The sequence below is a fragment of the Papaver somniferum genome, unplaced genomic scaffold, assembly GCF_003573695.1.
Source record: "Papaver somniferum cultivar HN1 unplaced genomic scaffold, ASM357369v1 unplaced-scaffold_150, whole genome shotgun sequence".
In the NCBI taxonomy this organism is placed as follows: Eukaryota; Viridiplantae; Streptophyta; class Magnoliopsida; order Ranunculales; family Papaveraceae; genus Papaver; species Papaver somniferum.
This window is the reverse complement of record NW_020624377.1, coordinates 2,404,815-2,418,061: the sequence shown is the minus strand read 5'-3', so window position 1 is coordinate 2,418,061 and position 13,247 is coordinate 2,404,815. Positions and strand designations below refer to the sequence as shown.

Below are 13,247 nucleotides of genomic sequence, written 5' to 3'. Positions count from 1 at the left end.
CACATAAATTTGATTTATCTACTAATTCACCACTAATAATATAATTTTTAATCAATCCTTAAAATTCCTAGCTAATCAAATCTAATCATAATCATTAACACCAATTATATAAGGGTAGTTATGCCATTATCAAAAAGGATGGATAAGGGGTGATGTTATTTTTTATTTGGTGACCCTATTTTGGCATTATTTAGTATGCCTCAAAAAATTTCAGTATGCCTTAAAACAGGTTTCGATTTAAAACTTAGACAATATGTAGCAGAGGCCCACAAATGTTTGGGTTTTCCTTGGCTAAAGCTTAGCCACATTAGGGGTTATAACTAAGCCGAGGCCTGCTCTAAGAAGCAACCTGTATTAAAGTGAATCACAAAATGAAGAACCCTTATCAATAGTTATTGAAAGACTTGTCAAATCCGGTATAAAAAGAAACATTTATGAGATAAAAACAGTTGATCTTATACTGGAGTGCCTACTAATATGTTGAATGGAACATACAATTCTCTTAGAAGACTAAAGAACAATATTACAGAGTATAGGGAGGCATACAACAGATGTTACAACCCAGCAAAGGGATCTTAGCCTTCTCTTTGGACATTTTGCTCTTTTACCGACAAAGAAGCCCTTTGTACTGTCTAGTAATATCGCCAAACAAATATCATGGTACTCAAACCCAAAAGAGCAGTTTATTTTTTCCAGTCAATTAAAAAAAAAGTAAGATTGGTAACATTTAGTAGCTCTAGCCCGCCACATGAATCCATTTATTGTAGAGAACATTTGGTTTAGAGCTTTCACAAAGGTCGTTTATGTTGCAAATTGTAAGAGTTGTACAACTATATTCTCAAGCTCTACTGCTTCGCATCGATATCCTGCAGTGGCTAAAGATACTCATCAGTACCCAAAGATGACTACAAAACAATAATTCATAGAAACATCATCCTGACAGTAAGCAATTGTTCAAATACACCGTATTTCTAAATGTTAATATATATTATCGATCATCTTAATGCGTTATTGCAATTAAAGACAAAATATCAACTGTCCATCAAAGTTGTTTGGACACAAAATAAATTATTGCAATGTAATTCCACTTAATATGTTAGCTAAATGATATGAAAAGTTTCTTCAAATCGATAATAAAATACTCAAGCTATCTGGTTGGTGTTCCTTTCATCTATGGACATACAGTTTCAGTTATCAAGGAATTAGCTGAGTGCTACGACATGCTGCCCTAGTCATATGATAAAACACTTGAAGTCTTAAAGCTCTCTGAGGTCTATGCAACATGTTTCAAAGTTAAGACAAAGGAATGCTACAGGGGAAGTGATAATTGTTTAAAACCCGATTCTTCGGTAAGTTGATTTAGTGACACTTTCAAGGAAAAAACTAAATCAAGCAGATTATATCCCTGGTACCTTGCTGACATAAATATCAACATGGCTATATATTTAGAGTAGATAAATTAGGAGTAGCACAATAAAAAAATCCAATCTAAATGGTAAGTTTCATACAATTGACATTCCAGAAGAGAAACTAAATTCAGACTGCGTATTATCATACCAAGTAACTATTTTACGGTCAAAATGTATGGCTAATAATTTGTTATTGATGTTTATATTATTTTGATGTTTTCAAACAATGTAAGATTGTAAGATTTTGAAGGATTTAATTTCCATTCTACTTGAAACCAGAAAAGCCGGAGATGGAGATGCTTAACATAATACAAAATTCACAATCATATACAAATTACAGATGTGAGTTTTCAGAAACATATAATTTTTAATGATAATTTGTTGATAGAATATTTAATCTCAATTTATTTCTAAGCACAATGAAGTTCAGAATATCTTTTAATTTTTGTTCCGATGTACATGTTTGGCTCCCCGCTGCTCAACTCTCTCAAAAAAGTAAATGATTCCAAGATAGTAGAACAATGCAATTTTCCGCGGAGAGAGTTGATACCCATGCATCCATGACCAATCATATGTATAGCCATGTGATGAATTAGGGGTGGGCATACGATCCTGGCACCCACTTGTTGGATTTTCAGAGTCCATTTATAGGCCTTACATCTTCTATTTGTTAAAAAAGAAAAACTATCCAAGTGTCCATCCTAAAAGTTTACTTATACTTCTATATGTTATCCTAAAAACTTACTTATACTTCTTTTTGTTTCGTATTAGGATGTTGAACCGTCGGTTTCATATCTAAAACAATCAGAAACAGGTATATTGTACACATCAGTTTCCCTTTTTTTGGTCTCTAAAAATATAAAATAAATGGATGTTCACTGACCTCAATGTCCTGGCCAATGTTCTTGCATTTCCCTTCCAGCAGTTCGTCTCGTCGGGACTCTCCACCAAAGCTGTATCCACATTGAACAAAGCGAAGATAATTATTGAGTGGCATATGTTGATACATAGATAAGAGTACATTCTGTTTTCTTTGTTATAATAGTCATTAATTAAGGACATGTGAAACAATTACATGGTAGAAAAACTTATCTGTACATTTAAAATTAGCGTGCTTGGTTGATTTGTATATTGTGGAAGTGCATTTTATGGCTGTTAGATTTGTGTTTTTTGTTACAGATTGTAAGAGTATTTGGGTTTCATAGTTACAGTATAAGGTAAAACACTTGTCTCCTCATGGTATATCTTGATAATCCTAAGGACTGAAATGAGCAACAATAACAAAGTTCACTTACCTCGGATTGATCCCTCTCCATCTATTGTTGTGTCTTTTCCAATGCTCACATTGTGCCGTCTCTGCTGTGCTAGGCTGTAATTCTATTTTAACATTTTGATACTTTAAAATTCACATTTTTCTAACAATGCAAGAAAAGAATCATCTGATTTTATTTAGAGGATATGGTCACTTACACTTGTTCTAGTTTCCTGCTGCAGCGAATACATTGTTATGCTGGTGGTCTGATTTTCGCTGCATCCACCTTCGACTCTTTCACAGTACCCCCTAAGCACAAAACCTCTCACGAAGTGGCACCGAGAGGCTTTAAATCCATTTCCCATTTGAAGAAGAGATGCAGGCCACCGGGGAGAAATAGCCTCTAGCGAAGTGGCACTGAGAGGCTTTACATCCATATCCCATTTGAAGAAGAGACGCAGGCCACCGGGGAGAAATATTTTTTCTCTCACCAAGAATCGTGAATTGGTTTAGGGAATATATCCCGCTAACACGTACCTAAGGACCATATTTCCAGATTTTGTTCTTTGATACCATCCCATGCAGTTCATCACCCTGAGGCAAAAATGGGGATTATGTGCTCAAGTTAGTGGACTGAAGTGTGAATATGATAATAAAAAGAAACTTATCTATGTTAATAAGACAAACAGACCCCAATTTTTATGTCTGAACAAAAAGGTCTGCTAATCTCTTCTATGGTTAGATCAAAAGCTGTTTGATAGGGTAGTTACAATGGAACTACAATGAGGCATTCCAACAGAACAATACTGAAAATCAACAAATAATTCAGAGAATCAATTGAAGGTCACCAACTCAATAAAAATCTCACCCTTTTCATCAAAACCATCTACCATATCTCTTTTAGCAAGGACTTATAGTATTTCCTTCTGGTGCTTAAAACTTCCATTGAATTCTTCAACCCACCAAGCCCAATGCTGATGCAATCAAGTCAATTTTGCTTCTTTCTTTGGTACTATCTTAACTGTCAAACAACAAATTTTCACCAATTATCACTACAAAGATTAACCTAATAATACAAAGTTACAAACCCATAACTAAATTTTCAAAATAGTATACGTTTCTCTTAGTCATTTCATCGAACACGTTACAACAAAACTTAAGTAAAACTAACCTATCAATTCTATTATCAACTGTGAGGGTTATTTAAATTCAGGTCTTATTGTTGTGTCAACTTTATAAAATTTAGTTGGTGCATCAAGAAAAATCAAACTAAAATTGACAGAATTAAAGGAAGTAGTGTTGATGGAGTATGCGTCTGAAACATGTAAGATGATGACCTATGTTGGTGTTTATATAGGGGAACATTTGTAACGTTCGAGGAAGTTGATTTTTTTATTTGCCCGGTATGAGGAAGTTGAACATTTGTAACTGGTCTTTCATCGTGTTGGTTAACCTGGCATGTCCAGCTGTGGATGTGATAGGGTAATTGTGATGGCTAAACTCACAACAATTATCGCATTTGTTTCTACAAAAAAGAAAACCTTGACAGACCTTTAACACTAGTTAATGTTGTTAGAGCTTACAAGGGCTTCTCAAACCGTCCACATTTATATCACGTAAGTCAGCGCTAGCATTCATGGTTAATGTTGTTTTACTTGTAACTCGGGTGCAGATCTCATGTCCCCTTTCTCCATGTGCCCTCGTGTCCCACTAGTTAGATTTTGACATGTGGCTTCATTTTTTTCCATAATTCAAAAAAGATAATAGTATATATGCTTTTATGTTTTCAAAAAAGGGCAAATGAAACCATATGTCAAAATCTAACTAGTGGGACACGAGGGCACATGAAGGAAGGAGACATGGGATCTGCGCCCAACTCTAACAAAGTAAATTTTTACCATGTTGATTGAGAGAGAAAAAAATAAACAGAGCTCTTTTGCATGGATGAGTAGATATTTCCATCTTTATGATTGGTTTTGGCCTTCTCTATTTATTATATTAGCCTCTCATAGACTCACAATACAGTCAATAGTATAAAGCACAGTTTGGCTAAGTTTATCTGTGTAAGTGGTGGTCCAGATTTGTTTAGAGAGAAGATAAATCTATGGTCATGGTTTGTTCAACTTAAATATTAAGTATAAGTGTTTTATTAATTGGTGTTTCATTAATTTCTCATGATAAATGATTTATTAATTTTACATCATAAATGTCCCTTAATTAATATTAATTCATATTTCTATCAATAAATAATTTTGAGAAAAATTATTTCAATAAATATTAGTGGTGGCAGTGGTAGAGGAAGAAGTAGTAGGTAGTGGAAGTGGTGGCGGGTGTTACTAAGTGGTGGAGGTGGTAACATTAGTTTTGGTTGAAGAAATAGTGGCGCTGGATGGTTTTAATGGTGGTGGTATTGGTTTTTTTTATTTTTTATGAATAAAAAATAGTAATAATTTTTTTTTACATGACAGGTAATATTATATTTTGAAAAATATAGTTGGTTGTCTTTGACACGATCAATAAAGACGGGTAGAAAATATTTCTGGGATGATACCAATCATATAAGACAAAATGATCAATGATCATTGGATCAAATGGTACCACTGCTATCTTTGATAACCGTTCGTATGCATGATTTTCAGTATTAACGAAAAACGTATAGTTGAACAAATCAATTGACAACCTAAGTTTGCTAAACCTGAACTTTATAAATGACGTATGGGATTAAAAGTTATAAGTGCGCCCAACATTCTACGAGGGATGGGAAGTGGTGGTGGTGGAGAAAGAAGTGATATCTGGTGGTTTTGTGGTGCTGGCTGGTATTGATGAGCAATAATTGACTATGTTAATTATGTGCCGCTTTTTTTTTGCTTAATCATGAAATTTTATTACTAAAACTTTTTTTAACAAAATTACAATGGAGCGAGAGCAATTATCATAGCTCAATTAAGCAAGAAGAAAAAACAAAATGCTCAGCAGAGCATGACATAAAACAGAAACAAAGAAATCAAAATCTAAAGTATACATCCACTTCATTTTCCATTCTCCCAAGAATTTGAGGTTATTTATTATGTACCGCTACAAAAGGGTAACACTATAAAGTAGAAATGTGGTTGATCGTCTTAATGCTAATATAAACTCGGTTAAAATACATGAAAATTTAAAAAGAAAAAACATTTGGATGTCATGTTATATAATAAATACCAAAAATTACATATTCAGTATCAAGATTTCTCCCTCCAATAGATAAATCTACGGTTGTATTGAGATCCAGTAAGCAGAGCGCGAGTTGGTCTTGGATTTCTGAACGATAATGAAACGCTCCCTCTCGGTTTCTCCAATGAAAACCGAAACCTTTTAAAAAAATAATCAATCGAACAACACTTAGATGGAGCGCATCACCACCGGTGTAAACTTCTCTAAATTGCTACAGATCAAGTGATATTTCTATAGATTAATTCGGTGATTTCGTCCTACTATAATTTTTAACGAGGTACGCAATTAAATCTCGAACAGTGATTTTAAAGGTATTTAATAATTACGAAATTCTATTATAAGTTTTGTTTATGTAAGTATTGATTTAACTTGGGTTCTTTTATTTTTTTTTTGTTAAGTTGATGACTTTTTAATTTGAATACATGTTTGGTTAACAAAATTTGATACATATAAGGTATTTTCTTTGTAACACTGATGTTAGTCTCTCATTTTTCCCGTTAGCACTTTGTTTCGATCCCGGATTTGTAGACATTATTTGACTAATATTGGGGTATTTGTTTTATCTCAAGGCCTATTAAACCCAGTGTGTGTTCTACGCATTGAAGGCGATAGAAGTTTGTTGCGGCTCTACCTTGAAACTAATAATTTTTCTTCAGGAGGTTAGTTGAATTTATGTAAATACAAATATCAATATGACTATGTTCTTTATTGCTCCAAATTACTTGAGTAACACTAGATGTGAGAACGCCATTCGTGCACTACTTAGCACAGTTAATGTGAAATCTTTTTATCCACGAATTTCTTCAATTTTATGTTATCAATATGACTGAGGAAGAATCTTACACATGTTTTGATTTACTTTTATAAGTTTATTTTTTCAGCTCACACATGTATATTTGCTTCACTCCTTAGATCCTTAATTATCAATAATTTCGAAACCCATGTATTTATAAACGTCATGGAGTTGGATTGTCACTTTAGGTATATGTATTGATAGATGAAATATTCTTTTTGAAATTAAAAATTATGGTGCGATGGAACAATAAATGGGGTATCTACTTTTTTTCTTCATGTTGGGACAACATTATTACTCCAGCCAGATAATAAAGTGAAATAACATGCTTATAAGTAAAATAAAAAGATCAGATTACCCGTTATTTTTCTGCACAAAACTTATTTAAATATCAAAATAACTACCCACAAAAATGAAGCAAGAGGAATGCGAATAATATCGTATTAGAAACAAAACATCCCGTGCCGTAAGCCCTAGTAGTGTATATAGTACATCTTGTATGGGCTTACTTATTCATCATTATTCCAAGGTTAATTGAGGCATCATGCACCCCTTTTCCATTTAGACCGAAACTCATCTATATCTTTTGAAGAGAGCCAAATTTTGAAAGCTGACATTTTAGAGGAAGAAATTCTGGCTACAACCAAGTCACTCGGTGGTGATAGAGATCTCGGACCTGATGGGTACCCCATTGTCTTCTTCCAACAATGCTGGAGCTTCTTGGGGAATGACTTCATGGAAGCGGTGAAGGAATTCTCTCATGATAGCTTTATGGACGCTCAACACAACTCACCTTACATACCCATATTTCCTAAGAAGAAACATGTGAAATCAGTTAAGGACTATCGTCCCATACTTAAGCTTGCTGACTAGCACATACAAGGTAATCACAAAAGTCCTAGCTAACAGATTTCAACCACCCATGGCGAAGCACTTTGACCCATGCCAAACTGGTTTCATATCGTTGATGGTGTGATGATTGCAAACGAGATTATAGACACTCGACTCAAACCAGAAAGCCTAGTCTTATTTTCAAAGTTGATCTCGAAAAAGCTTTCGATATGGTGACATGGTCTTTTCTAGAAGCTTTTCTTCGCGAGATGGGTTTTCATCCAAAGTGGATATATGATTTGGCTAAGATTTTGCTACGGCTCCCCCACCTTCTCAATCCTCATCAACATCACAATTTGGGACTTCTCCATTTCTGGGGGACTCCTACAAGGGGATCCACTATCGCCCCTTTTGTTTGTGCTAGCCATGAAAGGACTATCCAAGACAATAAATAATTCTGAACACAATGGCTTATTCGAAGGATTCTCGACTCAACAGGGTGAAACAACCATCTCCCACTTACACTATGTCGATGAAGCGGTATTTTTTCTTAATCCTTCTTAGGAGGAGCTTTGCAATCTCATGAGACTACTAAAATGTATTGAAGTAGTTTCAGGGCTTCGAGTAAATCAACCCTAAGACATATCTTATCAAGGTGGGGAATATTCAGAGATTGGAGAATGTTTCAGAGATCAACCAATAGCCCACAAATCTTGTTGGATATCTTCTCCTTATATGCAACTGACGTTGATCCGAAATGCAAGAACCAAAGAATAAGAAAAGAAAACCAGAGAGATTAGAAAACTAGAACCTATGTATAGATCGAGTCGATACTCAGTCCTTCAGATGAAATTCACCCCACTCCGGTGCTACTGGGTCTTACTTGCGAAACGTCTCCCAGGATACAACGATCTTTCTTCCTCGAGTAAAAGCACTCCAAACTCAAGGAAACAACGAACCAAATTTAGTGTTTATCTCTCAATACTATGACAATAATGAATGCAAGTCAAATCATATTTCTGTGTGTGCTTTTCTTGTGTTCAAGAATGAAACATGAGTGGGGTTTATATACTTGATTGGTGTCTCTTAGGAAAGGACATAGCGTCTCTTCAAAAAGAGTCACATCCTAAGAATCCATTCATGGAGGGTCACATCTCTTGGAAACAACCTTTCAATTATAGCTAACATAATTCTATTCAAAATTTCTAACAAATCTAGGATGCCTCACTTGAAGATCTTCCTTTCTCATATCTAGGAATGCCTCTTGAGGCTAAAGCCAATTCAATATCTCCGTGGGATCCTGTTGTAGAAGCTTTTAAATGCAAATCAAGTGCATGCTTGGAACAGTTGTTCTTACCCATTAAAGAAGGGGGTTTGGGCATAAAAAATCTCAGGCTTATGAATCAAGCTTTACTCGAGAAGTGGTAATGGAGATTTGGGATAGAATCTGATTCGATCATCATTTTTAATTATGGAACTAACCAGTTATTATGGGCACCTAAAATTCAGTATATTGATTATGGATGTTATATTTGGAAGCACATAGCTACGCAATCCCGTCTGGTAATATCTCGTTCCACCTTTCACATTGGAAATAAAGAAACTATTTGTTTCTGGTTAGACACATGGTTAGGGGAGTGGAGCTTCCGATTAAGGTTTCCTTCTCTATTTCGGGTCGCAAATCTCAAGCAAGGTTCCCTCAAGGATCACATATCTCACGATCTGGTCCTTCAATTTCAAGAGAAACCTCAAGGAGGTTAAAGTGTTGCGATTTATCTCTCTACTGGATATATTGCCAACTATTCCTACATCTCTACCTAATTTCCCAGACTCGAGATCCTGGCCTTTGACAAGTTCCGACTCATGCACAGTGAAGTCAACATACAAATTTCTTATACACTCCGCATGCAATCCCAGTTGTGCTAATATCACAATTCCCATACAAAAACATATGGAACCCCCATCCCCAAATTCAGTTTTTTCTATTTGTGTTTTCCCTTGAAAAAAGATCCACACAATATTCTTTGTAGTATCGCAATTACAACTAGCTAGCAGATGCCCATTATGCGTAAACAGTTGCGAATCTACCACCCACTTGCTTCTCAGCTGCCTATTCGCGACCTACATCTGGAACTCTCTTACGTCATCATACTTTGTCTGGATCCCCCACCCCCCACCCCCACCCCAAAAAATTCATCTTGGAGTTGGCCAAAAGCTGGTCTTAACGAAACATCCAGGGTCCGTCAAAGAACATATCAGATTTATAAGCAATAACTATATTTCAGAGGATATGGAAAGAGCGTAATTGAAGAATCTTTTAGGTCCTTAATCGATCTCATCTTAGGTTATCATTGAAGTAAAGGCTAGGATTTTACCTTGGAGTTCTGCACTTTCGAAGAGAATTCAATTTTACTTTAGACTGGTGCACCTCATTGTTGAGGGTGGTTTTTAGACAAGGGATAAAATCGTAAAACCTTACGCATAGCATGACGTCACCGGTGACGCTAAACACATTTATTAGAACATTTAATGCACGTATGTAAAAAATTACCAGGGTATCTTTTTTCAAATGCTAAACTAGGATTTCGACACACAAAACCCTAAGCCGCACAATCGTTGCGCATCATGGCAACTATGCCAAAACCAAAGCCGCACAATCGCTGCGCATCATGGCAACTATGCCAAAACCAAAGCCGCACAATCGTTGCGCATCATGGAAACTATGCCAAAACCAAAGACGCATGTAGGATCAGAATCTCGCAACAATTATGTCTCAGCGAAATTATCAATGGTACAACACAATAGCGTCGCAGAACAATTTCAGAAACGACGTCAGCAAGGATCATGAGAAAGATGTGATAGTCCTGAGAAAATTAGAGAGCTTGCGAAATTAACATTTGTAAGGTTGCGAGAATGTCGCAAACCATATCTGAAAATAAAGGACAGATTAGCTATCATCCACTATGTATTTCCTTATAAATAGTCATTCGAGTTGTAAAGGAGGGGGATCTTTTTTGAGTAAGAAACAAGTAAATAGGAGAGAGAAAGTCAGAGCAGAGATCATTCTTGACTTCTTTATCTTTATTGTAAGAACATTCAAAACTTAATCAATAAAATTAAGAATATAAACCTAAAAATGAGTTGATCAACAATGAAATCGTATGAGGGGTGTAGTGTAGGATTTCATGCAACTACATAATGGCGCTAGAAACAGGGAGGAGTTGGAGATTATTCTAGAAAAAGCTAAAGATTGATATTGAGATTTGTGAAAATTTAAAGTGATTGATTAAGAATTTTTCATAATTTCTTGCAATACTGTTAGCATTGAAGAAATACATCCGAACAACCGGCTACTATTAGAAGAAGCAAAAGAATTGCTGGAAGAGAAAGAAGTGAAATGTGAGAATCTACTAGAATGAGAAATAATAGAGAAAATATAATTCAATCGCCAATTCAACAAACACTAGTTCAAGAGAGGAATACATATTATGACAGAGTGAGCGTACACACTTGGCGATCAAATTCAGCAGAAGAAATAAAAGAAGAGCAACAAAATAGAAATTACAGACAGGAAGAGAGAAATCAAGAAGTAGATGAAGGAATAATTCATGGAGATGAGGAAATTGGAGCGTTAGAAACATTGAGGTGAAGAATACATGAAGAAAGAAGAGCTGAGGCAGAAGAACGTGCGAATTTAACAAGGAAAAATCACGAATTAAGGATGGAGAATATAAGACTGCAGAATAGAAGAACGAGAAGTATCACAAAATCATATTCAAGATCGACTAGAAGAGAAATGAGGCAAAATCCACCCAAAATCAATGCTGGAAATAATATTCAAGAAGAAACATCAAATCCTAATGAAGAATATTGCGAAAATAGAGAAAGAACTGATAATCGTTACATTCTACAAAATGAAACTTTTGATGATGGGCAAATTTGAGGAAATCAAGAGAACGGGCAAAATCAGAGACAAAATAACCAAGATGGCAAAGGAAATCAAGAGGAAGAAAGAAGAATTTTACATGTGAGGGAAACTCAAAGAAATCAACAGACAATTGAAGAAGAAATTGAAAGACATAATGCTGAACAAGCACGTTTAATCTGCGAACGTGAAAGATTGAGAGCGGAAATGGAAAAACAAGAGCTTCAGGAGACAATTCGCCAGAACAATTTTGACAATCGAGAAAGAAGGCGTATACAAAACCGGAATAACGATAATCTCAATAAAGAGTATGATAGAGTAAAGAGAATGGTTGAAAGACAGCGAATTGAATTGATAAGAAATGAACAAAATTTTGGAGGGGAAAATGAACGACATCATCATTTTCGAATTCAAGATAGAGATGAGGAAGAGAATCGCAGAAGAAGACGAGATGAGGATAATGAAGAAGAGATACAAAATTTCGCAAGAGAAGATAGACGTGAACGCAGAAGAAGAGAAGCAAAATTAAAGAGACCAATGGGTCAAGATTCAGGTGTAAATAAACAAATCTTGAAAGAATTAGAAGAAATGAGAGGAATGCTAAATAACAGAGGAGAAGTAGGTAGAAGACAATTGGATGAAGCAATAGAAGAAGCTGCGAAAGCTCCATTTACAAGGGAAGTACAATTAGGAGGAATACCACCGAATGCAATTTACCCGCATTAACCAGCATTTTCGATGGAACAACTTGTGCAATTCAACACATTAAAGCTTATGTGAGGTGCATGTTACAACGGGAAAATCATGATGCGGTATTGTGCAAATATTTCGCATCCAGTTTAACAGGAGAAGCGTTAAAATGGTTTGAAGGTTTACCAAAGAATACAATAACCTCCTTCAATCATTTGCAGACCACATTCTTGGGAGCATATATAAGTAATAATTCCTCACGACCTAGTATAGAAGATGTGTTTGGATTAAAACAAAGGATTGGCGAAAGTTTGAAACACTTGACTAAAAGATGGAGAACTATGTGTAGCGAAACGGCTGGCCGTGTAGATGAGAGATATCTCATATTATCATTTATCAATGCTATGTTTGCAACAAACCTGTTGTACGTCCAAATTTTCAGAGTCAAGAATACGATTACAATGACTGAATTGCGAGAACTTCAAGAAGAATACATTGCTTTAGAGGAAAGACAAAATGAAATGGAATCATATCCAGTTGCAAACACTATCTCACAAACAACGAATGCAAGCTTATTACCCAAGCTAATAAACACGGTGGCGAATACTTCGCAAGTACAACAAGAAAAGGTGACAGGTAACAATCAGCAGAAGTTGGTAGCTATGGGGAGCCGATATCAAGAAGAGTATGAAAGAGAAAGAAATTTCTACAATCGTGGAGGAAATAACAAGATTCAAAGACTCGATCAACCCCAAGAAACTTATGGAAGTCAAAGACCAAACTTTAATAGAGGACAAGGGGGTCACAAGGTAATATGGGAAGAAATCAAGATGCCACCTCTAAATGCAAGTGTGGAGAAGATATGGGAAGCTATAATTTTGATGGAGAATATACCAACACCATGGAACATGGGAACGGAACCACCCCCAAACCACAGAAGTCATGAATTTTGTTCTTATCACCGTTTTCATGGACATACCACAAACGATTGCAGAAATGTAAAGAGAATTATTTTGATAATGATAGATCAAGGAAAACTAAACGACTTTCTGGTAGGGCATCCGCAATCTCAACCATTACCACCACCGCCAGAACATCACAAAGTGAATACGAGGAAAAAGAAAGAAACATTTT

The 13,247-nt window shown here is 35.5% G+C and overlaps 1 protein-coding gene across 1 annotated transcript; it reads right to left on the bottom strand.

The window, feature by feature from the left end:
* Nucleotides 1–484: 484 nt before the first annotated feature.
* On the bottom strand, nt 485–3,662 carry LOC113335980. The gene is made up of 5 exons (XM_026581980.1): nt 3,530–3,662; nt 2,880–3,255; nt 2,705–2,786; nt 2,293–2,362; nt 485–866 (listed from the first exon to the last, which is right to left on the bottom strand). The coding sequence occupies exons 2-5, from the start codon at nt 3,096–3,098 to the stop codon at nt 839–841; spliced, it is 399 nt and encodes a 132-aa protein (XP_026437765.1). The 5' UTR covers nt 3,099–3,255; nt 3,530–3,662; the 3' UTR covers nt 485–838.
* Between the last annotated feature and the right edge of the window lie 9,585 nt (nt 3,663–13,247).

Excerpts from the sequence above, each read along its gene's own strand:
- LOC113335980 (XM_026581980.1), bottom strand. The coding sequence starts at position 3,098 with ATGGATGTAAAGCCTCTCAGTGCCACTTCGCTAGAGGCTATTTCTCCC. Across the intron at positions 2,787-2,879 it reads AGCAGGAAACTAGAACAAGT|AATTACAGCCTAGCACAGCA; the intron begins GTAAGTGACCAT and ends ATGTTAAAATAG. Across the intron at positions 2,363-2,704 it reads TGGAGAGGGATCAATCCGAG|CTTTGGTGGAGAGTCCCGAC; the intron begins GTAAGTGAACTT and ends ATGTGGATACAG.